General features: G+C 35.1%; 1 protein-coding gene across 9 annotated transcripts in view; it reads right to left on the bottom strand.

Annotated features, from left to right (window-relative positions):
- LOC127428642 (mitogen-activated protein kinase 10-like) overlaps window positions 1-24,423 on the bottom strand; it is an 85,778-nt gene that overhangs the window by 13,468 nt on the left and 47,887 nt on the right. For 4 of the 9 annotated variants that reach the window (XM_051677125.1, XM_051677126.1, XM_051677127.1 and 1 more), the window contains exons 8-13: window positions 24,310-24,381; window positions 15,063-15,245; window positions 7,410-7,534; window positions 4,536-4,559; window positions 3,180-3,243; window positions 1,211-1,288 (exon numbers count right to left, since the gene is read on the bottom strand). In XM_051677125.1, the coding sequence (XP_051533085.1) occupies window positions 1,211-1,288; window positions 3,180-3,243; window positions 4,536-4,559; window positions 7,410-7,534; window positions 15,063-15,245; window positions 24,310-24,381 (546 nt within the window). Of the gene's footprint in view, window positions 1-1,182; window positions 1,289-3,179; window positions 3,244-4,535; window positions 4,560-7,409; window positions 7,535-15,062; window positions 15,246-20,097; window positions 20,170-24,309; window positions 24,382-24,423 lie in introns of all 9 variants that reach the window. The other 5 variants (XM_051677128.1, XM_051677129.1, XM_051677122.1 and 2 more) reach the window with 4 other exon arrangements.

Below are 24,423 nucleotides of genomic sequence, written 5' to 3'. Positions count from 1 at the left end.
GTGTGCACCTTTTAACATTAGGGCACAATTTGCATGTCAGTTCACAACATTTTAGGACAGTAGAAAGGATCCTTATACAAGATAAATCTATCAGCCAAGTACATTGCTGTAGCAGTCTTTTTTTATCATACTGATACTCTGATATCCTGTTACAATCCTGTTGCAGTGTGAAGAAAAAAACAAAACAATAAGGGTGTGTTCACACAGGATGCATTCTTGTGTCCATCTTCACTGTTTCTGAATAATTTTTCTATGTAAACGTGAGCTAGCCAGACTTTTTGACCGCTGTAATTGGTCTTCCCTGACCAGTAGGTGGCATGTTGAATGTTGGTAGTAATGGCAAAAAAGGGCTTAAACATTGCTATAATTCTCTCCCACACTTATAATATCACTTCTGAAGATGGAGTCTTATGGATTACTTTTACGCTGCCTTTATATGCTTTTTGGAGCTTCTAAATTTTGGTACCCAATCACTTGCATTGTGAGGACCTACAGAGCTGAGATATTCTTTTAAAAAGCTTGAGTAAATGATGAGAGAATTTTAATTTTTGGGTGAACTATCGCTTTAAAGCTCTGTTCTGCAAACATTCTAGGAACAAAAAAATGTTAGATGGGTAGCTGGTTTCTCAGCTCATCCTGTGTGAATAGACCCCAGCAAGTCGTAACAAAAACAGGTCTGTAATCCTCTGTAAGTTCATATCAAGAGTTAGTACGTAAGGTGCATTCCCAGTAAATTTTAGCACAAACTACTACAGACAGGATTGTCTCCCTTTCGAAAATGTACCATGGTTTCCATAGTTTCCACCAAAATATCATTTAGTTATTAAATACCAGTTATTGCTACTACAATAAAACTGTGATAACTTGGTAGTAGCCAATACTGTCATCAAAATGAGAAATGAAACGAAATGGCTTAAAAATTCTAGAAACTTTATACAATATTCAAGGAAAATAGTTTTTTTATGGCTTTATTTTTATGGTAATAATAACTGATTTTGGAAACTATTGTTATCATGGTGATTTTTTTGCAAGGGATAACTTATAGATGAAACATTGTAATGTTTACACTCAAGACATGTTCTGTTTGTTCCACAAAAACAAGATGGAGGGAAAAGGGACAGATGGAGCACTCACAATGGTGGGTTTCTCATAAAAAGCTGAAATCACTTTAAATTGACTTACAGAAGCATAGCTTATGCACAGAGAGTACCTGAGGGAGAGGGCTGTCCCTTCACAACACCATTCTTCGTTCTCTCCTCGAAGTTCATCACCTCTTTATAGATGAGCTCTGACACAGACAAGTGGAGAAAGGGCGATATTAGCACATTTTGCTCTAATAAACTCCAAAACACTTTAGGCTAATTAGAAACCTCAGTAAACAAGGTCTTATAAAGGTAAGATTACGAATTACTTCTTGATTTTAATGTGAGAATCCATGTGTCTTAGACAAACACAAACTGGAGGAGTCAAGCTGTTTGCATGTAGCGCTGAGAGTCCAATACAAGGACATTTTATAGGGTACTGTTTCTTTTTTCGGAGTGACTATTTGCACTAGGTGTTAATAGAACCTGCCACACAGCACGGCTATTTGCACTCCAATAATCTAGTAGAAAAACCGCATCCCCAATGTCGTTGTTATAGCATGGGGTGTAATGACGGTGTTTTTTTCGTGCGGATGACCTGGGTTCGATTCCGCCTTTTGTTCCACTTTTTCCCATCCTGTTTCCTGTCTCCACTCTTATCATTTCCTTTAATACTACTTATAATAATACATACAAATTTATATATAGCATGATTTTTCTCTCAGTGATTTGGTCACGGTGACAGTCGGGGAGGTTTGATCTGGGAGAAATTAACCATGGTTTTACTATAGTAATATTGTAGTACCAATGTTTTTTTGTGAAAGCCATAGTTTTAATGCAATTAACCATGGTGATACTATGGTTACTGTAGTAAAACCATGGTTATTTTTTGTAATAGAAGGTAAGGGTTAGGTTTAGGGGTTGGTGTAGGGTATCGGTGGGACTCTAAATAAACACATTAAACACGCACATGCAATTAATCACATCTATCAATATTTTCTGAGAAAGGCCCTCAAGTAAAGATAATTGAATACAAGTATTGCAAATGAATATTTTATATATATATATATATATATATATATATATATATATATATATATATATATATATATATAATTGCAGTAAATTATCACGTTAAAGCGATAGCTCTACTTTTTAGATACATTTTCATTGGTCTATATACAGTAGGTTTTACATGCTACTACTTTTCATGTGATAAGATGATTTTAATGATTTTATATGGTATGGTATTTGATATTTTATATGGTATATTAATTTTATTGAACTTGATGTTATTTATATAATGTTTCTATGGAGTCAGAGACTAATTTTGCTTCTGGGACAATAAAGTATATTTCAAATCAAATTCTAAGAAACCAACATAGTCTCATGACAAATCGTTTGAGTTCGATGGTAGAATCGTAAGACATTGTACGTCTTCGCTGGTACAAAAAAAAGGTACGACTTCTATTCCCATAGAGACCAAATAGTCAACAAAAATAATTTCAAATCGTTACAATACAGGCATAAAATTTTAGCTAGCCTTACTGTATAGTCAACACTTTATTTTAAGACAAGAAACATCAATGAACAAATTTGTTTACTCATTCCATATTTATTTATGCAATACAAATGACTGATGTATGTCAATAACCTGTAATACGCTACCCTTGTCTTGTTCCAAACCCCAATATTTTCTTTCTTCTGTGGGTCATAAAAGTTTTTTTCCTATTAAAATCATGGTTAAGTTTAGGGTATGGGTAAGGGCTTAGACTTTATGACTTGGTTTAGGTTTGGGAAAAATTGTAATAACATATTTCATTGGTTTGTTTATGGTTCTTTCTGGGAGTAAAAGCTGTAAATTGTTGTACAAGCCAACTCGTATGATTTCACCATCTTGTACTAATTATTAAGACTTGTCATGAGACCAGGTTGTAAAAAAACACCTGTTTGAGGCATAAATCCTTTGTTCTGCTTAGAGAGCTGTGTGGGTGTGTGGGTGTGTGTGTGTGTGATTTATTATAGTATCTCTTCAGCCCTCTCTGGGCAGTGAGTTATGTCATGTCTACATGCAGAGTGCTCCAAATGAAGGCCTACCTTTCCATTCATCAATTGAATGTTCCCTCTCATCCAGCTGCTTATCATAGATCTGTGGAGGAGGCTGAGAGAGAGAGACAGACAGAAACAGAGAGAAAGACATTTAAATCTCTAATAATTTTGTAGAAATGTGGTCTTCTATAGTGTTTACTCCAAACAATGCCTAAATATAGAACATCTGTTATTGGAGAATTACTTAGTTGATGCAAGACCTTTCATCTTGTGTAAAACTTTATAAGAAAACAGTACTACATATGAATGATAAGGGCCAGATTTCTTACTGCTAATACATCTGGGTCACATTTAAACTTGGTTACACTGCAATATTTATATTGATTACACATTAAGGTCTACTACATAATTACTTTGTGGAACAATTCATAAAAACACTTTGTTAGTATTACTGTCATTATTATTATGAGCAACATTTAAATGTAATATAATATGGACATTTCAATGTAAAGTGTTAGCACCATGATCTGCACATGCAAGAACGTTGCAATAAATAGGATGCCAGCACCATTAGTAGGACAGAAGATGGATGGATGGATGGATAGATATATTGATTGATTGACAGACAGACAGACAGGATGGATGGATCGATGGATGGATGGATGGATGGATGGATAGATAGATTGATTAATTGACAGACAGACAGACAGACAGGATGGATGGATGGATGGATGGATAGATAGATTGATTAATTGACAGACAGACAGACAGACAGGATGGATGGATGGATGGATGGATGTTGGATAGATAGATAGATAGATAGATAGACAGACAGACAGGATGGATGGATTGGTGGCTCAGCGGTAAACGTTCTGGGTTAGTAATCAGAAGGTTGGGGGTTCAAGCCCCAGCACTGCTAAGATGCCACTGTTGGGCCCTTGAGCAAGGCCCTTGACCCTATCTGCTCCAGGGGTGCCATATTATGGCTGACCCTGCACTCTGACCCCAGCTTAGCTGGGATATGTCAAAAAAAATAATTTCGGTATGTGCAAATGTATAATGTGTGATAAATAAAAAAAATTATTACAATTATAAATTGTTATAAATTATAATGATAGGTTGATTGGATGATTGGATGATGGATAGATAGATAGATAGATCATTGCCACATTATACAAGATTAGTACACAATACTGACACTCAAACACACAAACATACATTCAAATCCTATTAACACCTTACAAATTCTAGGCCAAATCTTTAATGTGGCCTCCTGTTGTGTTTATTTATTTATTTTTTTTTATTTTTTTTGAGTATACATATCGATGTGTGTTACAAAAATATCTGGGTATAGGTGTGTTGAAATGAGGAGGTTTCCTAAATGTAGAACGTTTTTTTATTTACCATAGATATGTGGTGATTCCTGGCCTTCATCAGAGAGAGAGAAACCCCAAAGAGAAAGAGACAAGAATCACACTAATCAGGAAGATATTTGTGTATTATTAAAACAAACTGTTTGCTACTGAATTTCAGATTTGCTATCATATCTACCATATTGCAAGCATGTTTGGCTGATATTCTGATCAAGAGAAAAGTGTATTTTCACATAAATGACATCTGTTAACAATAGGATCTTTACAAATAATCAAACATGGACCGTATTACATGTTACATGTTAAAATCTGACTTGTTGCAACCTTGAGACCCCTTTGAAACATTACAATTGAGCTCTCAAGAACAAGCTGTTTATCAAAAGTGGACATGTGCATAAAATCCAAGTTAAACGTTTTGAAATCTTCATCAAAGAACAGGACAACCTTCAGTTATTTTTACTCCCTTAAGTGTTCCCTCAAACTGATGAAGGTCTCCAGAATCAACCCACGAACACTTACTAAACAAACTCAACAAATGCAGTGTGGCAAAATAACACTAGATAGTACACATGATCTATACAATTGAGGATCTCTTATATCTGAATGTGTGAGCGTATATACAGTAGGGCTGATCACTTTAAAGCCTAATTTATACAATGGAAGAAGCCAAACTTTTTATGCCTGAACGAACTGAGTGAATGAATCCTGAGTTTATACTACGTGCAGCATCATTTTAAAATTAGTTTGTTGAGGAAAATAAATAAATGTGAACCTGAACAATGTGAATGATCTCATATGTGCAAATTATTACTTTGAGTTTTTTCTTCCTCATCAAACCCTTACAAATTACTTTTGTCTTTGTTACCTAATGTAGTCAGCAAGTGTGAATTCTACGGAGCCCCTAAGAGGACAGGGTGGGAATTTGTTTTCTGAAAGAGTTCCCTCGCAATAAGTTTAGCAAGCTTTTGCAATAAATTTACCATGGCTTTACTAAAATAACCATATTTTCACCATGATATTTGTAGTAAAACCATAGCAGGCCTACTAATACAGGAAAACAAAAACTATGGTAATAAAAATCATAATTTTGTGGTTGTTTTGATTTGACTACAAATACCATGGTATTTGTAGTAAAACTATAGTAACCACAAGATTAGCCATGGTTTCTGCCAAAAAACATGGTTATTTAACTTACTTTTCATAGTTACTACAATATTACTATAGTAAAACCATGGTTTCTGTCAAAAAAATAAAATAAAATAAAATAATACTAATAATGAAAATGGTTAGCCTTAAACAATCATGGTTACTACAATATTATTATAAATAAAAACATGTTTCTGTCAAAACTATGGTTACTACAGTCTACAATACTGGTAGCACGTTATTATAAGGTTACATTTGTTAACATTAGTAAATGCATTAGGTATCATTAACTAACAATGAACAAAATATTTTTTACGTTATTTATTAATCTTTGTTAATAAAAAATACGTTTTTTCATTGTTAATGTTAGTTCATAGTACAATAACTAATGTTAACATATACAACTTTTGATTTTAAAAATCATATGTTGAAATTAACAATAACCAAGATTAATTAAACGTACTATTCATTGAAAGTTTATGTTAACTAGTGTTGTTTACTAATGTTAACAAATGGAACCTTATTTTATAGTCTTATTACAATATTACTATAGTAAAACCATAGTTAAACTATGATATTTGCATAGTAAAACCATGATACTCACAAAATTATTATTTTTATGCAAAACTTATTGCGAGGGAATGCAAAACTTATTGCGAGGGAATGTAAAACTATTGGGAGGGAACGCAAAACTTATTGCGAGGGAATGCAAAACTATTGCGAGGGAACGCAAAACTTATTGAGAGGGAACGCAAAACTATTGCGAGGGAACGCAAAACTTATTGAGAGGGAACGCAAAACTATTGCGAGGGAACGCAAAACTTATTGAGAGGGAACGCAAAACGTATTGCGAGGGAACGCAAAACTTATTGAGAGGGAACGCAAAACTATTGCGAGGGAACGCAAAACTTATTGAGAGGGAATGCAAAACTATTGCGAAGGAACGCAAAACTTATTGCGAAGGAACGTAAAATGTATTGTGAGGGAACGCAAAACTATTGTGAGGGAACAATAGTGCAAAACGATTTCAGAAAAAAATTCCCGCCCTGTCCTCTAAGGGGCTCCATAGAATTCGCCTTTAATCTACTGCAACTAAACAACACAAACGTATAACATTTTCACAAACAATTTTCACACCACGACTAAGAAACTTACTAATTTTCATAATTGTCTGAAAAAAGTCTGCATATCTCAACGAATTGTTTAGCAACTGCACAGTTTAAAAAATCGACCAAGTTTCTGTGTAATTTGTTCCCTAATGTAGTAAGGTTTCAGTCTTATTAAATCATATGTTTGACTAGAATAAAGCAAATTAGATGTTGATGTTGGTAATGTTCTTTTCAGTGTAGAGTACAGCTTAATTTTAAAATTTAGTCATGGATCTTTTCGAGCTGTAAATTCTGATTTGGCGCAAATATGTTTTATGTTTTTGATATATTTATTTATATCGTTAGCTACCTATGTGTACCACTGTACACAATATAATAACAATGCAGTAGTTTCTTTTTATGTGCTGATGTCCAATCAGATGCGTGTAGGGGAGGGTTTCACGATTGGACAAACAAGACAAATGAGTCAAAATGGCCAAACTTTAACCAAGTGGGCATCAGTATATAAAGGGTTTATCGTAGCTAATCTTTAATTAGCTTGCTGTAGTGTGGACTCAGCAGAGAGGCTGCCAGATCAGAATAAACAGTTGACAGATGGCCCGGGCACATTAATCAATTTCTCTGAGAGAATTAGGGAGAGCTGTACTCACTGCCTCCACCTCAGCCGGGTCGTACCACACGTTGATGTAGGGGTGCTGCAGGGCCTCGTCCACTGATATCCGCTTAGCGGGATCAATGATCAACATCTTCGACAGCAGGTCTCTGGCCTGACTAGCTGTTAAATACAAGACAAGAGGGTAGATAGGTCAAACACACACATGGAAATGTGAATAGGAACATCTCATAGCTTTCTAATGTTTTTATATAAAGCTAATTATACTGTAATTACTTTAGACTAACCCTAACCCAAACCCTACCCTTACCTCTAAAACAAAACTGTGTGCATTTTTAAGAACAAAAAACATGACAAAAAAACATGTACCCAAAGAGAGGTTTTGTCAAATTCAGCTCACTATAAATACATTTTATTGATTTTATTGATAAATATTACTTTTATAACTTCTTTAACTACTTCAAAGAGTTCTCATCAAAAAAACCTCCATGTGCAGTAATGACAGCTTTGCAGATTCTTGGCATTCTAGCTGTCAGTTTGTCCAGATACTCAGGTACTACTTGCCATAGATGTGGCTGTCTTGTCGGGCACTTCTCACGCATCTAAAAGTCTGGCTGATCCCACAAATGCTCAATGGGGTTAAGATCCATAACACACTTTTCCAATTATCTGTTGTCCAATGTCTGTGTTTCTTTGCCCACTCTAACCTTTTCTCTTTTTTTTATTTTTTTTTTTTAAAGTGTTTTTTTCTTTGCAATTCTTCCCATAAAGCCTGCACCTCTGAGTCTTCTCTTTACTGTTGTACATGAAACTGGTGTTGAGTGGGTAGAATTCAATGAAGCTGTCAGCTGAGGACATGTGAGGCGTCTATTTCTCAAACTAGAGACTCTGATGTACTTATCCTCTTGTTTAGTTGTACATCTGGCCTTCCACATCTCTTTCTGTCCTTGTTAGAGCCAGTTGTCCTTTGTCTTTGAAGACTGTAGTGTACACCTTTGTATGAAATCTTCAGTTTTTTTGGCAATTTCAAGCATTGTATAGCCTTCATTCCTCAAAACAATGATTGACTGATGAGTTTCTAGAGAAAGCTGTTTCTTTTTGCCATTTTTGACCAAATATTGACCTTTAGACATGCCAGTCTATTGTATACTGTGGCAACTCAAAAACAAACACAAAGACAACGTTACGCTTCATTTAACGAACCAAATAGCTTTCAGCTGTGTTTGGTATAATGGCATGTGATTTTCTAGTACCAAATAAGCAATTAAGCATGATTACTCAAGGATAAGGTGTTGGAGTGATGGCTGCTGGAAATGGGGCCTGTCTAGTTTTGATCAAAAATGACTTTTTTCAAATAGTGATGGTGCTGTTTTTTTACATCAGTAATGTCCTGACTATATTTTGTGATCAGTTGAATGCCACTTTGGTGAATTAAAGTACCAATTTCCTTCCGAAACAACAAAATCTGTACATTATTATAAACTAAAAATAGTGATGTTTAGTTCATGAACGAATGGGCCTTTTAAGTGAACAAATCTTTCTCGTTCACCTCCATATACTGACTGAAAATGGTTTTCACATCTAGTTCGTTTGAGCATTCCAAGCACTCTCAGAGCGGTATAACGTGTATATGTGAACAACCCAAGTGGTCTCAGAACCCCCTAAATTGACCCAAAAGCGAACCATACGTTTGTTTGTGGGTCCTTACGTGGTTCGATTGATTTGTGCGATGTGAAAGCGAAGAGGAACCAGTCCGCTTTGCATTTTATGACATAAGTACCTCGTGGCTTGCCATACATAGCTCACAATAGTCACAATTTACTGTCCACATTTGGGAATTTTAAGCGAATATAGATATACCATGATTACCATGACATGTTTTTGTGTCTCATATTCCGTTCTTGTTGTATTATTTGAGCACCTAAAATTAACGCAACGGCCACATTCAGAGCAGAGCGGTGCGTTAAGATGAACTGCTTTAAAGTGCTTTGATAGGCATACTGTCCACGGAGGTTCGTGTCAAACTCCCACGAAAATACAATTGAGGATTTTTTTAGTTTCACTTTAATTGTATTTGTGCAATAGCAAATGTTCTTGGCTCATACACACAATGTAAATGACACGCAGGAGGAGATGCTTCCTTGCTCCATTACTCTCGAGATGATAGATAAAGAAACATATTTGGGGGACCTGGGTAGCTAAGTGGTAAAAGACGCTGGCTACCACCCCTGGAGTTCACTAGTTCGAATTCCAGGGCGTGCTGAGTGACTCCAGCCAGGTCTCCTAAGCAACCAAATTGGCCCGGTTGCTAGGGAGGGTAGAGTCACATGGGGTAACCTCCTCGTGGTTGCTATAATGTGGTTCGTTCTCGGTGGGCCGTGGTGAGTTGAGCGCAGATGCCGCGGTGGATGGCATGAAGCCTCCACACGCGCTATGTCTCCATGGCAACGCGCTCAACAAGCCATGTGATAAGATGCGCGGGTTGATGGTCTCAGACGCAGAGGCAACTGGGATTCATCCTCCGCCACCCGGATTGAGGCGATTCACTACACGACCACAAGGACTTAAAATGCGCACTGGGAATTGGGCATTCCAAATTGGGTGAAAAAAAAAAAAGGAAACATATTTTCAAATGCACATATAATTTCAAATATTTTCCTTCATACGAAATAAGGGCTTGTAGGTTTTATCGGTGAGCCTTAACATAACGTGAGAGATTGAAGAATTTAGGACAGAAATACAGTATACATTATTAATATTGCATAATGTAATATAATTGGCGGTGTTGTCTCGGTTTCGTAAATGATATAACATATAAAATATAACTTTTTCTTTATAATACTATCTTGTGAAGGAGCATATCATTGGTTGGTTGGACCCACTGAATGAATACACCCCTTAACTGAACTAGTCGGTTATTTTGTTCGTGTCATGAACGAACTGAATGTACAGGTAAACTCGTTTGTGACCGACGTGAACGAATCAGTCATCGTGAATGATTATCAGCTGCATGTCATTCGTCGAAAGACTTATGATGCTTTAACACACTGCAGTGCTGAAGTCTCTTAGTAGTAATAAATATAATAAAAGATAATTAACTTGTTCTGGTTGAGAATTAATGCTTTCGGTTCAATGCAATTACTAAAAGACAGTCATTTGGCGCCATCTGCAGGCGCAAAGATGTAACTTGCAGATATTGTCAGTGAACAAATGAATGAACGGAACTGAACAAATCTTTTTAGTGAACGGAATCAAAATAATCGAGTCACTGAAATGAATCCAAATCACCACCACTACTAGCTAAACATTGCCAGATGATAATACATCTCTCGTGGATAATTACTTTGCTCAAAAATAACGAACACAAAATGGGTGGCATTCATGTTGATTGTTCACAGGTGCGAAATGCATAAGCGTTGCTGTGGTGATCACTTATCATTGTAATTGCGGGAGAACATTTAGGGGATTCACTCCAGCATTTTAATGCGGTTGCCACTCCACCCTGTTTTTCATCTCACATTTGCTTTTTCTGACACTTGCGGTTATGTTTAGGTTTAAGGATAAGGGTAGGGAGGTAGTGTTTGTTGATATGTTTGGATAAACGTTTAACTTGCTATTAGCGCCACACAGTGGAGGCTTCACTTCAGAATGGCGGCAATCCATGTAAGGAACCACAAAATATAATGTTTGCATAAATATTGCCATAGTCAGGTAATTTTTATGAGACCAAACTAGATTATTCTCTATCATCCATTGATAAACTGTGCTCGATAATACCAGAAAAAAATATATTCAGAAAGTAATTAGGGTCAATTTTAATTTGGTGTTTAGTGTTTGAAGAATTAAGTGCAAACATATCACAATTCAAATGCTACAATCATTAAATTCCATCGTCTATTTTTATTCGCTCTTTTACAAGGGCAAAGAAAACATCAGACACTTTTTCTCTGCTCGTCTTTGCTTGCACTCTCACCTTTCCTTCCCTATCTTCCTTTCCACCTCCGTACACATTCTGATTCTCTCACTTTCTTGCTGTGTAAATAGCTCCATACAGTCAGACCTTCTCTCTGTCTTTCACAGCATCATCCCATCTCTCTCTCCTCTCTCTGCCACCAACTGGACCATTTCAAAATGGCCGACGCCAATTTCTGCAGATCTCTATGGGCTCCCTCTTTTTCCCTCTCCCTCCGTCTTTCTGATTTGAATTAAATTTGACTCAATTCAGTCTGTCATTTTAATGTGACTTATTGGTCTGACAGAAACTGTAGATTTATATTGGTAAAGTGTTTGCATAATAGTGCAATATAATAAAACATAGAAAAAAAGTAAATCCGTAGTAGTACAAAATACAACTATATAAAATAAAATAAAATATTTAAATAAATAATAAAATAAAATAATGTCTCAGTGCAAATTAAAAGAAAACATGAAACACCAATAGTGCAAAATTAAATATCTAAAATAAAAATAATAGATACTAAGTTAAATTAATAATAATATTATAAATAAATCAATTATTATTCATAATAATAATTAAAAAAAAAAAACTAAAATTAAACAAAATAAAAATATTTAAAACATTTTATTTTCAAGGTCCGAAAAGGACAAAAAAATAAAAATAAAAAAAATAAAAAATAAAATTAGTACATATGCGACGCTATGTTAGTACAACTGTAGACATTCAATTGGTTTGTTTGTGGAACAACTCAACATTTAGGTCATTATTTAATATAAATCTCCCCTTTGCTGCAGCTCTCAAATCCCTATTCCACATATTCAAACTGGTGCATTACTTTTAGTTAAACAACATGCACGAACCAGTGATGTTTGGCATCAATGACGCTTATTATCTTCGCTGAATCTGAATGGGATGCAAATAAGATTTAAATAAGACTAAACATGCCAATGATAATGCTCTTTCTGTCTCCCTTTACCACAGTAGCTTTAGCAGAAGGGGGTTTAGCTTCAGTCTAATGCTCATATTCATCTCAATTAATAATCACACCCACAACAAAAAGTTCTGGGTCAGATTTAGCTGTGTTTTATACTCCTCATTTTTCCCAAACTAGGAATAGAGAAGATACACTTCAGCATCTGCCTGTGATATGTGTTCACCGGAAATAAATTCCACCAGGCAATTTAATATGAAAAGCTCATAATTCTTCTCCAACAACCCCTGGAGAATGACTCCAGCTTGAGCACAATTTATGAAACGTCTCTCAATTTTGCAAATGGGTAGGAAATTGCTGCACGATTCTTGCCAGCAAACTACCATGAAAAAAACACATGTACATACTGTATATTTGGATGGATGAATATATACTGAAATTAAAATATTGTTTGCCTCAATGTTATTATTTTATGAATTTTCCTGCTAGGAAACATTTACGATGAATCTCACAAAGAAATGCTTGTGTCATATTAAACCCCAAAATCAAAATAAAAAACATTATATATAATAATAATATAATATATAAAAAAAAATTAAATATAGAAATCAAACATAAAATGAAGCCTATTATGGACATTGACCTGTCTGGACTTTATTATTATTATTTATTATTGTTAGTGCTGCAGTCGATTAAAATTTTTAATTGAATTAATTACATGATATGCCGATTAATTAATCAAATAATCACAATTAATCGCATACATAAATATTTGCTGAGAAAGCCCCTGATATAACAATAATTCAATATATACTGTAATGATAAATGGTTATATTTCAATTCTAAATAAGGGTCCTTAGACAAGCCCTTATAATAAATCTCGGACTGACTGACGAATTCCTATGCAAAATGGATTGCTTTGAACTGTAGGCCAATGATATATATATATATATATATATATATATATATAAATAATATTCTTATATATATATATATATATATATATATATATATATATATATATATATATATATATATATACTACCAGTCAAATGTTTTGAAACACTTGACTGAAATGTTTCTCATGATCTTAAAAATCTTTTGATCTGAAGGCATATGTTTAAATGTTTGAAATTAGTTTTGTAGACAAAAATATAATTGTGCCACCATATTAATTTATTTCATTATAAATCTAAAATGTAATCAAAAAATTGAAAAAAAGTTTTTGAAATTGATGACTTGGACCAAATAATAAAGAAAAGCATCCAATAAGTGCCCAACATAGATGGGAACTCCTTCAATACTGTTTAAAAAGCATCCCAGGGTAATACCTCAAGAAGTTATATATATATATATCATTGGCCTACAGTTTAAAGCAATCCATTTTGTAACGGAATTCGTCAGTCAGTCCGAGATTGTCTAAGGACTTGTCAATGTACACCTGCGTCAGATGGACACTTTTGGAGCGTCTCGGTTGCTTGTCTCATAAACGTACCGTTTTTAGGTCGCTGTGTCAAGTTAAACGAAGTTTGAAACAGATAAACACATCTTGAGATCTCTACATTCAGATTTGTCTCCATTAAGCTGTGTTTGAATGCAAGAACGTGTTCTCATCTTGTGTTGTCTGCTTTCCATATGTGTGGTTTGTTCTCTGTCTGTGTAAGCTGCTCATTGCCTATACAGCTGGAGTTTCGCTTACTGCCCCCTGGAGAAAACACTTGGTACTACAAACTTGAATTGCTCAGATATAAGGAATATTCCATATTACGGTCTGGGGACATGATAAATTGCATAAATTTTTGTTTATGCCTTATTTTTTATATAATTAATCGCACCGAATGAACGCGTTAAATCAACAGAACTAATTATTATTATTATTAACAACAAAAACAACAACAGTGATGTTACTATTATAAATTATTATTATTATTATGATTATTATTATTGCATTAATCTGCATACATAAGCAGAATGTGCTTAGATGGAAAATTCAGAATGAAAATAATATCATATTGCAAAAAAATCTTAATGGTCCCAAAAAAAAATATTTATTTATTGGGGTAAAATATGACAGACATTTCTTGAAGTTTTCATGAGTATCACCCTTTAACTTAAGGCACACAACCTTTAAAATATACTGTGATTGTTCCATAGTATAGTGATGGTATTGTACGTTCCTATCATGGTACATGTTCATAAAAAAAATAAAAATAAAAAAAACAACAACAACATTGTATAACTGTTGTACCATACCAAAAAAAAAAAAAAAAAAAAAAAAAAACATGGCAGTACCATGGCACTTTTTTTGTTAGTGCACACACACACACACACACACACATATATTGCACACACACACACACACACACACATGTTGGTGCGGCTATCCATATGAGGACTCTCCATAGACATGATTTTAATACTGTACGAACTATAGATTCTAACCCCTAACCCCTAACCCTTCCCCTAAACCTAACCCTCACAAAAAACTTTCTGCATTTTTTAATAAAAAATAAATAAATAAAAAAACAACGTTTAGTGTGTTTTTTAAGTGATTTGAATTATGGAGACACTAGAAATGTCCTCATAAACCACATTTATAGAATAATACCCTTGTAATTACCAGTTTGTAACCTAAAAAATTTCCTCGTAAACAACCCAAACTCACCCACACAAACACACACTCAATAAAACTATAAGCACAGCAAAATGCTTAAAGTACACAGATTGACATTCTTTATTATGTAAAAATTAACATGCACATAAATTAATGTTCACATGCACAAACATATTTTCTCTCTTACCTTTGAGTTTGTTGTGCTCAGAGTCGGCAGGGAACAGGCAATCAGGGAAGAGTTTTGGAAAAGTCAGGCCGGCATATTTTGGTCTGTTCTCCACATAGTTGCGCACCGTTGGCTGCAGTTTCTTCATGAACTCAGGAGAGGGCGTGCCAAGCTGCTCTATAACCTTATTCCATTGGTCGATATCTGAATGTGGGTTGGGTCATGGAAAAAATGCCTACAGGCTGGCAAAAGGGCTGTTTAAACATTATATAAAGTATGATTTTTACATTTCAATTGGGCTTATTATTGACCACAAATGGAATATAAAATAGAGATAACTTCGTAATGCTGTTATTCTAACATTATTACACAAGATAAACAAATAAAATGAATCTCCAGTAAGTGGTGTTATCCTAAAAATGCTGTTGGTAATAAAAATAAAAAAAGGTTAATTACCTCCACTCCAGGGTAATAAAGGCTAAATCAACAAAGGTTAAAACACTCTGAGGGTCTTAATTAGGCCCTGAGTGAAAAAAAAAAAAGAAAGATTTTGTTGCCTAAGAAATTTAACAGATAAGAAATAGAAAACTAAGTTAAGAAAATTATGCCTGATTAGATGATGCAATGATCTAGTTATTACTCATATTAAACATGTAAACTGTCAGCTGTATCATAACAAACAAGAAAATCTCAGACTCTGTGTTTGGAATATTACTGCCCATCAGACCAGATGCATCTGGGATCAGGATTAGATTAGTACTAGAATAACGGTTTTGATGGCCCTCATGCTCACAAGTATTTTGTATGTATCTTCCCAAACACTCAACTGTCCAATGACCAGAGGCTCAAAAGCACACTCCTGACACCCAAAGTTCCAAAGAGTATGTTTAAATGGCCGGTTAAAATCAAGCTGCCACAGGTTTTTGCATAGTCGAGGTACAGTCTTCATCACTCTGTCCAAGTATACATGACACCATGCGTAACTGAATAACTTAAAGAAAAACGTCAGCTGAGGAAGTGACAAAGAAGGTTTCCGGTCGTCACCATAGTAGTCAATTTGAATGGGTTAGGTCAAGTAACATATCCTTGGGGTAACAATTGCACATTACAACTGAAATTTTGGTGTCTCTTGTATTAAAAAAATTAAGTTTATGATCTTTTATGTTAAAATAAATCAAGCTCATGTTCCCATTTTTCTGAAGTGGTCCAGAAATATAATGTGCACTGGAGTAACTTCCTATTTGAAGTCGTCATGTCACATGAAAAGATCTAAAATGGCTAAAAGACAAGTCCCATGCAATCTTATGTCACACAAAATTGCCTATTGCTGTAAACAAACAATCAAGAAAAACAAAGACAGAGTGAGATGTCTGATTAATATTTCACCACCGAACATTTTTGTCAAACTAGTCTCTCAGTGTGTTTCCAAAGATTGCAGACAAGGTCATTCAAACAAACCAGCAATTACCAGACTGTAGAGCACATAAACAACTTTTTTCCATACAGTGAAAGTGAATGGTGACTGAGGCTGTCTGGCCCTTACATTCTCCCTTTTATCTCCTTTTGTGTTCCACAGAAGATAGAAAGTCTTACGGATTTCGTATGACATGAGGGAGAATAAATTATGACAGAATTCTCATTTTTGAGTGAACTATCCTTTAAGAAATTACATCTCTCTCTCTCTCATCATGTCGTTATCACAGAAGTGTAGCAGTGGGAAATTAGGCCACAAGGGAAGGAACAGGGATGGAGAGAAAGAGACCACTTCCGTTCGACACTCTTGATTATTGCCATTTAAGGGAATGGTTTATGGCAGATAGGTCTGAGTTGGCCAAAGTGAATGGATCCTGAAGTGAAGACATTAAGAGCTGTCTCTCTGGGTGCCTAGCAACAGAGGGGGGAATGGATGTTGTCATGGTAGCCCAGTTGGCCTTGGGGAGTCACATAAGTGGTTTTGTTCCCCAGGCTTCCGTTGATTCCCACAAAGGGGGGTCCTGGTTCAAAGCGCCGGGGCCAACACAACCACATTACATCATCCCACAGGAACGGCCCCAAAACACAATAACACCCCAGTATCTCGATCTCACCATCACATTTTTAAGGAAGCCAAACAAAAATTAATGGCTGCCTGGCGGGCTTCTTTCCACAAATAACTTCCAATTTGGATTTAATGGTGAGATAAATAAAAACTAGTTTTTATTTGTGTAACTCAAAACAAAAATATGACATCTGATCTCAATTAATTGATGTGTTCCGTTACGCAAATTAGATATATATCACGCTTTTTTCCATAGGTTTTTCCCTTTATAATTTGTTATGGTAATCACATTTTCTGCAAAAAAAATAAATAAATAAATAAATAAATACTACTACAGTTTTTACTACTGTAAAACCATAATAAATTATACATTTATAAATTATAAAATTATAAATTATTAAATAACAGTGTAAGTGCAAAATCTGTTGTTTTAATGTATTTTTTAATAAAAATTTAATAAATCATTTAATAATTAATATTTTTATTTATTTGCTATTTATTAATATAATAGAAATGCCATTATATTATATTATATTATATTACATTATATTATATTATTATATTTGCTTTTGCTAATATAATATAAATACCAGTGTTGGGTAAGTTACTCTAAAAAAGTAATTCATTACAAACTACTATTTACTAGTACATTTTATACAGTGTAATTAGATTACTGTTCTAATTACTCTGTCTGAAAAGTAATTGCATTACTTATTACTAATTACTTTCTAAAACGCTTCAACCTCGACCAGATGAAAAATATAACGATAGACATGAAATTGTTCTTTTAATTCTTTCAAATAAATCATATAAAATCAAATAAATTATTAATGAACAGGCCAAAGAATTTAAGGGGACTGCATTAAATTAGAAAACATACATTTTAACATTAGACATTAAATTTTGATTTTAAATTCACTGTTGTTTTATATAGAATTGTTCTATAGTCTATACAGTATTTAACACAATTACATCAGAAGTAACTTTAATTAAATAACTGAAAAAGTAAGAGTAATCCCTTACTTTAATTTTCAATGAAAAAGTATTTTAATTACAGTAATGAATTACTTAATAATGCCTTACACCCAACATTGATAAATACTCATGTTTTATATTATATGTTATTAAAAATGTACTTAATAATTTAGTCATATATAATTTATTTATTTGCTATTTATTAGTTCTTTGCTTTTACAACCCCAATCCCGAAAAAGTTGGGACAGTATGAAAAATGCTAATAAAAACGTGATTTTTAAATTATATTCACCCTTTGCTATATTGAAAACACCACAACTACAAATAATATGATGTTTTACCTTGTGAATTTCATTGTTTTTTTGAAAATGTACAGTCATTTCTAATCAGATGATTGCAACACTCTCCAAAAAAGTTGAGACAGGGGGAGTTAAAGACTAATAACAATTTGACGAGTTGATATAACAAGGCGATGTGAAACAAGAGATGTTAAACAGGTGAGGAAATTGTGTCATAATACTGTATACTGTATAAGGAGCCTCCAAAAACAGCCTAGTCCTTCAAGAGCAAGGATCATTCAAGACTTGTCAATTTGCCAACAGATGCTTCAGCAAATAATCCAGCACGTTGAGAACAATGTTCCCCAAAAACAAATTGGAAGGACTTTGGGCATTTCACCCTCTACAGTGCACAATATAGTTAAAAGATTCAAGGAATCTGGTCAAATCTTGGTGAGTAAAGGGCAAGACGAAAACCACTTCTGAATGCGTGTGATCTCTGATCCCCAGATGTCACTGTCTTAAAAAACATCATTCATCTGTAATGGATATCATGAACATGGGCTTGGGATAATTTTAGTAAACCTTTGTTAGACAACACCACTGGCCGCTGAATCCACAGATGCAAGTTAAGAATTTACTATGCAAAGCAGAAGCCCTACATCAACACTGTCCACAAGCGCTGCCGACTTCTCTGGGCTCGGTCTCATCTTAGATGGAAAGAACAACAGTGGAACTGTGTTTTTTGGTCCAAAGAGTCCACATTTCAAACAGAACAACACAGCCGTCTTGTTCACCGGGTCAAAGAGGAAAAGGACCATCTAAGCTGTTATTAGCGTCAGGTCCAAAAGCCAGTGTCTGTATGGGCCAGGGGTGTGTCAGTGCCCATGGTATGGGTAACTTGCACATCTGTAAGAACACCATGAATGCAGACAGATTTGTAAACATTTTGGAGCAATATATACTGCCATCCAGCACCGTCATTTTCAGTTTCCAATGTGGGTGCTAGATTGGCCTGCCTGCAGTCCTGACCTGTCTCCAATTGAGAATATGTGGCGCATTATTAAGCACACCATCCGGCAACGAAGACCCCGTACAATTGTGCAGCTAAAGCTACATAATGGATGAATGGGGGAAAATTCCACTTTCTAAACTTAACAAACTTGTGTCTTTGGTGCCTAAATGCTTAATAAGTGTTATTAGAAGAAATGGTGATGTTTCACAGTGGTAAACACTCAACTAACTATTGCAATCATCTGATTTGAAATTACTGTACATAAAAACAATGAAATTCACAGGGTAAAACATCATATAATGTGTAGTTGTAGAGCTTTTAATATAGCAAAGGGTGATTATAATTTACAGATCACTCATTTTTGTTTTTATTAGCATTTTTCATACTGTCCCAACTTTTTCGGAATTGGGTTTGTATTAAAATAACATAAATACCAATGTATTATATTATATTATATTATATTATATTATTATTATATTATATTATTATATTATGTTTATGATGACAGTGGTCGCTGTTCTACGTTCCCACTGCTTTAGTGTAGTAACAACAACTGTAACCGCATATATTTTGGTGGAAACTATGGTTACTATAGTACATTTAAATATAGGGTTTATTTTCTAGGGTTAGTATCAGAAACAGTCAATGACAGGGGCCTTATTTGATCTGGATGTGAGGGAATGATCTCTCAAGCTAAATGAAAAGATGAGAGAAGAGTAGAGAGACAGGGTGAACAGAAGGGAAGGATACGATCTGTGCCCGGAAACAGCACTGACCCTCTTATAACTTCCCCAAAGATACAGCCTACAGACCACATGTCCACTGTAGACCACACACACACACACACACACACACATGCAACATATATCACATTAAAGAACACACATGCTGTACACCTTAATATTAAATCTTGGTTCCAAAACCTAGTGAGTTGCCTTGATGTCATTTAGGAACAGTATTTGTGCTGGCAGCACACCTATGATTCCTTAAAATGTAAGTAATATAAGTAGGCAACTCACTAGGCTTATATGTCACTCTCTGTTCATATATGACAGCCTCTAATAAAATGTGAGTCATGGAGTGTTGACAGCAGATGGTGAATTCTTCGAACACCTGACATGTTCCCCACTTTTAAAACCCCAAGACCCTTTTAAAAAAAAAAAATCTCAATTATGAGCTCACTTTGGTACACTGAGATAATACAATCCTTCACCTTCATGCATTAAAAATTGTAATTCATTATTAAACAGGGCAGTCCTTAGTGCTATCTATGTTAAGAATCTAAAACAGGTTAGCAGAATGTGATACAAAGAAATCAAGGGCAAATTTTGCCAAAGCCTAAATTGTACCTACATTAAAAAGCCCAAAAAACAAAGTATGTCAAATACTTTAACCAACAGCTTTTGTGTTTGCTTCAGGCTTTGGTAAATTAGCCCCTTTTAATGTTGCCAATGCTAGAGCTATTGATGAGACTGCACAGCAAAGAAGTTAATTTAGGCATGTGTTAATGAGTTTAAAAAAAAAACAATAAGCCAGCTTGCTCTACAGATCAATATCTTAAATGTGGATGGGAGAAAAGAAAACAGGTTGAGCTGAGCATTTCAAACTGGGTAATAGTTTGGCCCCTTTGCCCTGTTACTAATGAGTACACAGAGACTAAACCAAACTTTAATTAATTCTGATTTATATTGAACCAGAATTCAGGAAAACTGTCAACTTTTTATTCCGAGAAGGCCATTTCAGGGAATTCGGAAAAAATTTTTTTGGAGCTCCATAACAAATCTTCCTTTGCCACCTCTCTAAAATGGAGAGAAAGATTTGGTGAAGATCTGCTTTATTCGCTTAAGGCATGCTCTATCGCAAAAAAGTAGCTTTCTATTAAAATCAGATGATACAAGACTGCTGTGAGCCCTGATAATCCTAAACTCTCTTTTTGATGTTTTAATCTTGATTTTGAAGTATCCTCTACACTTCAGAATTGATAAACCTTACATAGGGTTCACACGTCCTCATTGAGCGGGGCGTGAACGAGGCGTTAGCGGCACGCTTTCGTTTCGGCGCCCATATTAACAGATGACACCATTTACACTGCAAGCTTGAGTCGTGAGGTGACGTGTCCCAGAAGCATCCCAGATGCGGCAGTGAGCGGATAGTTTCGAGATTGAGCCTTTTTTTCCGCGCGGCTCACGCTGAGCTCAGCGGCTTTAGGTGCAGTACAACACTAAAATAATCAGGAGACTATTGAAAAGACACAAAAGCATATCAAAATTATTCCTAATATGTAACCTATAGTACACTACAATTTATATGCCAGTATGCAAGTAAACTCAATAAAATAACTGCATAAAGGAAAGAATTAATAAACTGCCGGACCTTTTGCCATTCTGTGTACATAGGTGTACACTATAGACACAACATTATCCAATCACAAACAAGTGTGCTGATAAAGATGAAGTCATTGAAGCAGCAATAACCTCAGCTTATCATGAACTTATTAAAGAAAAAATCTGGCATAGGACACCACAGATAACTTTATTTTCTGTGCAGAGGCGCTGCTGTTTCTCACGGAAGAGACGCCAATGTGAACAGTCCAACGCGACTGCCCTGCTCACATGCCTTGCTCACGGAGGATATGTGAACCCAGAGTTGGAATGCCTGTCTAAACTAAATGAAAATTCCTCTGACAACATTTTCAGGACAATCCAAGTGTCCCAAATAGCACAAGCTAAATAAACAAATGAAGACAAAGCAGAGTGACTATGCTAAAATTAAAACATAAATAGCTTCAGAGTTGTATTTGGGGGTCAAAGTTATGGTTTTAGCGCAGCTGCAAATGTCAAAATGTTTATTTTTTTCTGAATCTATGCATAATTTGAGCCAAAACCTTTCACAGGATTGATCGAAACGTGATTTTGGTCATACATACAGTACATTTTGACACGACAGTACTTCAGCAAACCTCTGTGGCAAACACCTGGTGAACACTGCCGCAAATTTGCCACAAACTAACTGCAAGTTTGCCACATGGGGACCAATCTAACGAGTAACAGGAGAACAAGTGAATGACTAACAAAGTAAGAACTTCTTCCAATTAAATTGACAAATTACTAAGTCTCAGTGGTGAAGAAATGATACACGTTCCCCACATTCCACCCAAAAACATATACATGTCAATACGCAAAGATCCTACAACATACTAATAAATTAAATCTTCAATATTCACAAATAAATAAAGAGAACAAAAGAAAGACACCAGTGTTGGGGAAGCTACTTTGAAACTGTATCTTCCCAAGCTTGAGAAATAAAATTGTCCTTGATATTTTGACATATAAGAGGTCATTGTACTATGAAAACATACTGTAAGTTTCAGAACTCAAAACTTCCTCCTCACTTCAAATAGAGCATTTGTTGAAACAAAGCTGCCAGAACGACTCGTTCCCTTACAAAAAATCTAAACTAGCCGCAAACTTGCCGCAAATTTGCAGCAAATTTTCAAATTTGCCATGAACTCTCGATTTTCGTAAGAGTTCTCTACTTTCTCCACATTGTGATGTCACACTGTGATAGACATTTGCATCGCAACGCCTCCATAACAACACATCAACAACTACTTTACCTTATCACTTCCGCAAGCCCGCCCAGTGCTGGTGAGCAGTGAGATGGCAAGGAGAGAGCAGAGCAGAGAACCAATCATAACATGGGCAATGAGCGTGTACTGTCAAGTCTTAAAGGAGAAACAGCACCAGAACCGAGCATTCCAACAGAGGGTCAGAATGAGGGTGGAAAATTATATATATTTTTTACAAATATATGACTGTTTTTTGTGTAAAAATCTTTACTAATATTATAAGTGAACCTTAAGGAACATTTTTAAATAATAATAAAAAGGCATGTCATGATTACTTTAAAGTAGTTTAACCACAGAAAAAGCAGTTTGCTACTATAAATATATATACTATGTACTATATATTGCTACTATATACTGTATATAACTGAGTAGAAATATAGTGAAAAACATCAGCAAATAACTAAATATTTCACTTTAAAAAGAATGCAAAGTACATTTAAGGCTGCACTGGGGCTCAAGTTTAAATTATAAATGAACTGGATTTTTTAGCGCTACATATGAGAATGAGAGAACGATTTAGGTGAGCGCATTTGATTACTCCCTCCGCTCCATTGATGCATTTGCAATACAACGAGATAAATGTAGCATTTTGTGAAGCTGCACTGCTAGTCGTTGGAAACAGTTTCTTGTTACAAGCTACACTATTGTAAAAATAGCTAAACTACTGTCATGTTATTGAAAAATGTGTTAAATTAGTAGCGTCACTCCTTTTAATTAGTTATTCCCCAACACTGGTTGAGACAGTGAGAAAAAGAGACTTAGCATCTTCAAAGCAAAATATAATACACAAAACGAAATGTTGGAGCCAGTAAAGTGTCTGCACATTAAAAGTCTTCAGTGCTGCTATAAACTGAATAAAAGTGTGTTTGTGTGCGAGGCATAGTGATACAAATGTGGTAGAGATAGATATAATATTAGAAGTGTTGTAAAAATATGGCAGGTTAGAGGAACTACAGCCTTAGTAATTAGGTCTTTAGCCTGAACTGCCCTTACAAAAATTGAGAGTTCACTGCAAATTTGCTGCAAACTTGCCGCAAATTCACCACAGATAATTTTCACAAGCAAATGAGCTTTGCGGCAAATTTTACATTGTTGCCAAAGGTTTGCCGGAGGTTCACCACTACTAGTGAAGTGCTGCAAACTTCTGGCAAACATTTGCATTGCATCACAAGCTCATTTGCATGTGAAAATAACGAGCAGCAAATTTGCAGCAAGTTTGCAGCTAGTTTAGATTTTTTGTAAGGGAGATGAATACTGGTCCAGTCTGGTCTCACATCAACTATAATTAATGCTAATTTCTTATTGGCTAATAAATCTTCATTTATGAAGGATACAATCCCTGCCGGGGAAAAGGATTTTGTGGCGCACCATTTCTCCCATGATGCAACCAACTGACCAAATATCCACTGCAGGCACAGAAGCAGGGGAGAGTGAGAGAGCGAAGAAAA

This window comes from Myxocyprinus asiaticus, chromosome 38, assembly GCF_019703515.2.
Source record: "Myxocyprinus asiaticus isolate MX2 ecotype Aquarium Trade chromosome 38, UBuf_Myxa_2, whole genome shotgun sequence".
NCBI lineage: Eukaryota > Metazoa > Chordata > Actinopteri > Cypriniformes > Catostomidae > Myxocyprinus > Myxocyprinus asiaticus.
The sequence above is the reverse complement of the archived record's forward strand: the minus strand, read 5'-3'. Positions and strand labels throughout refer to the sequence as shown.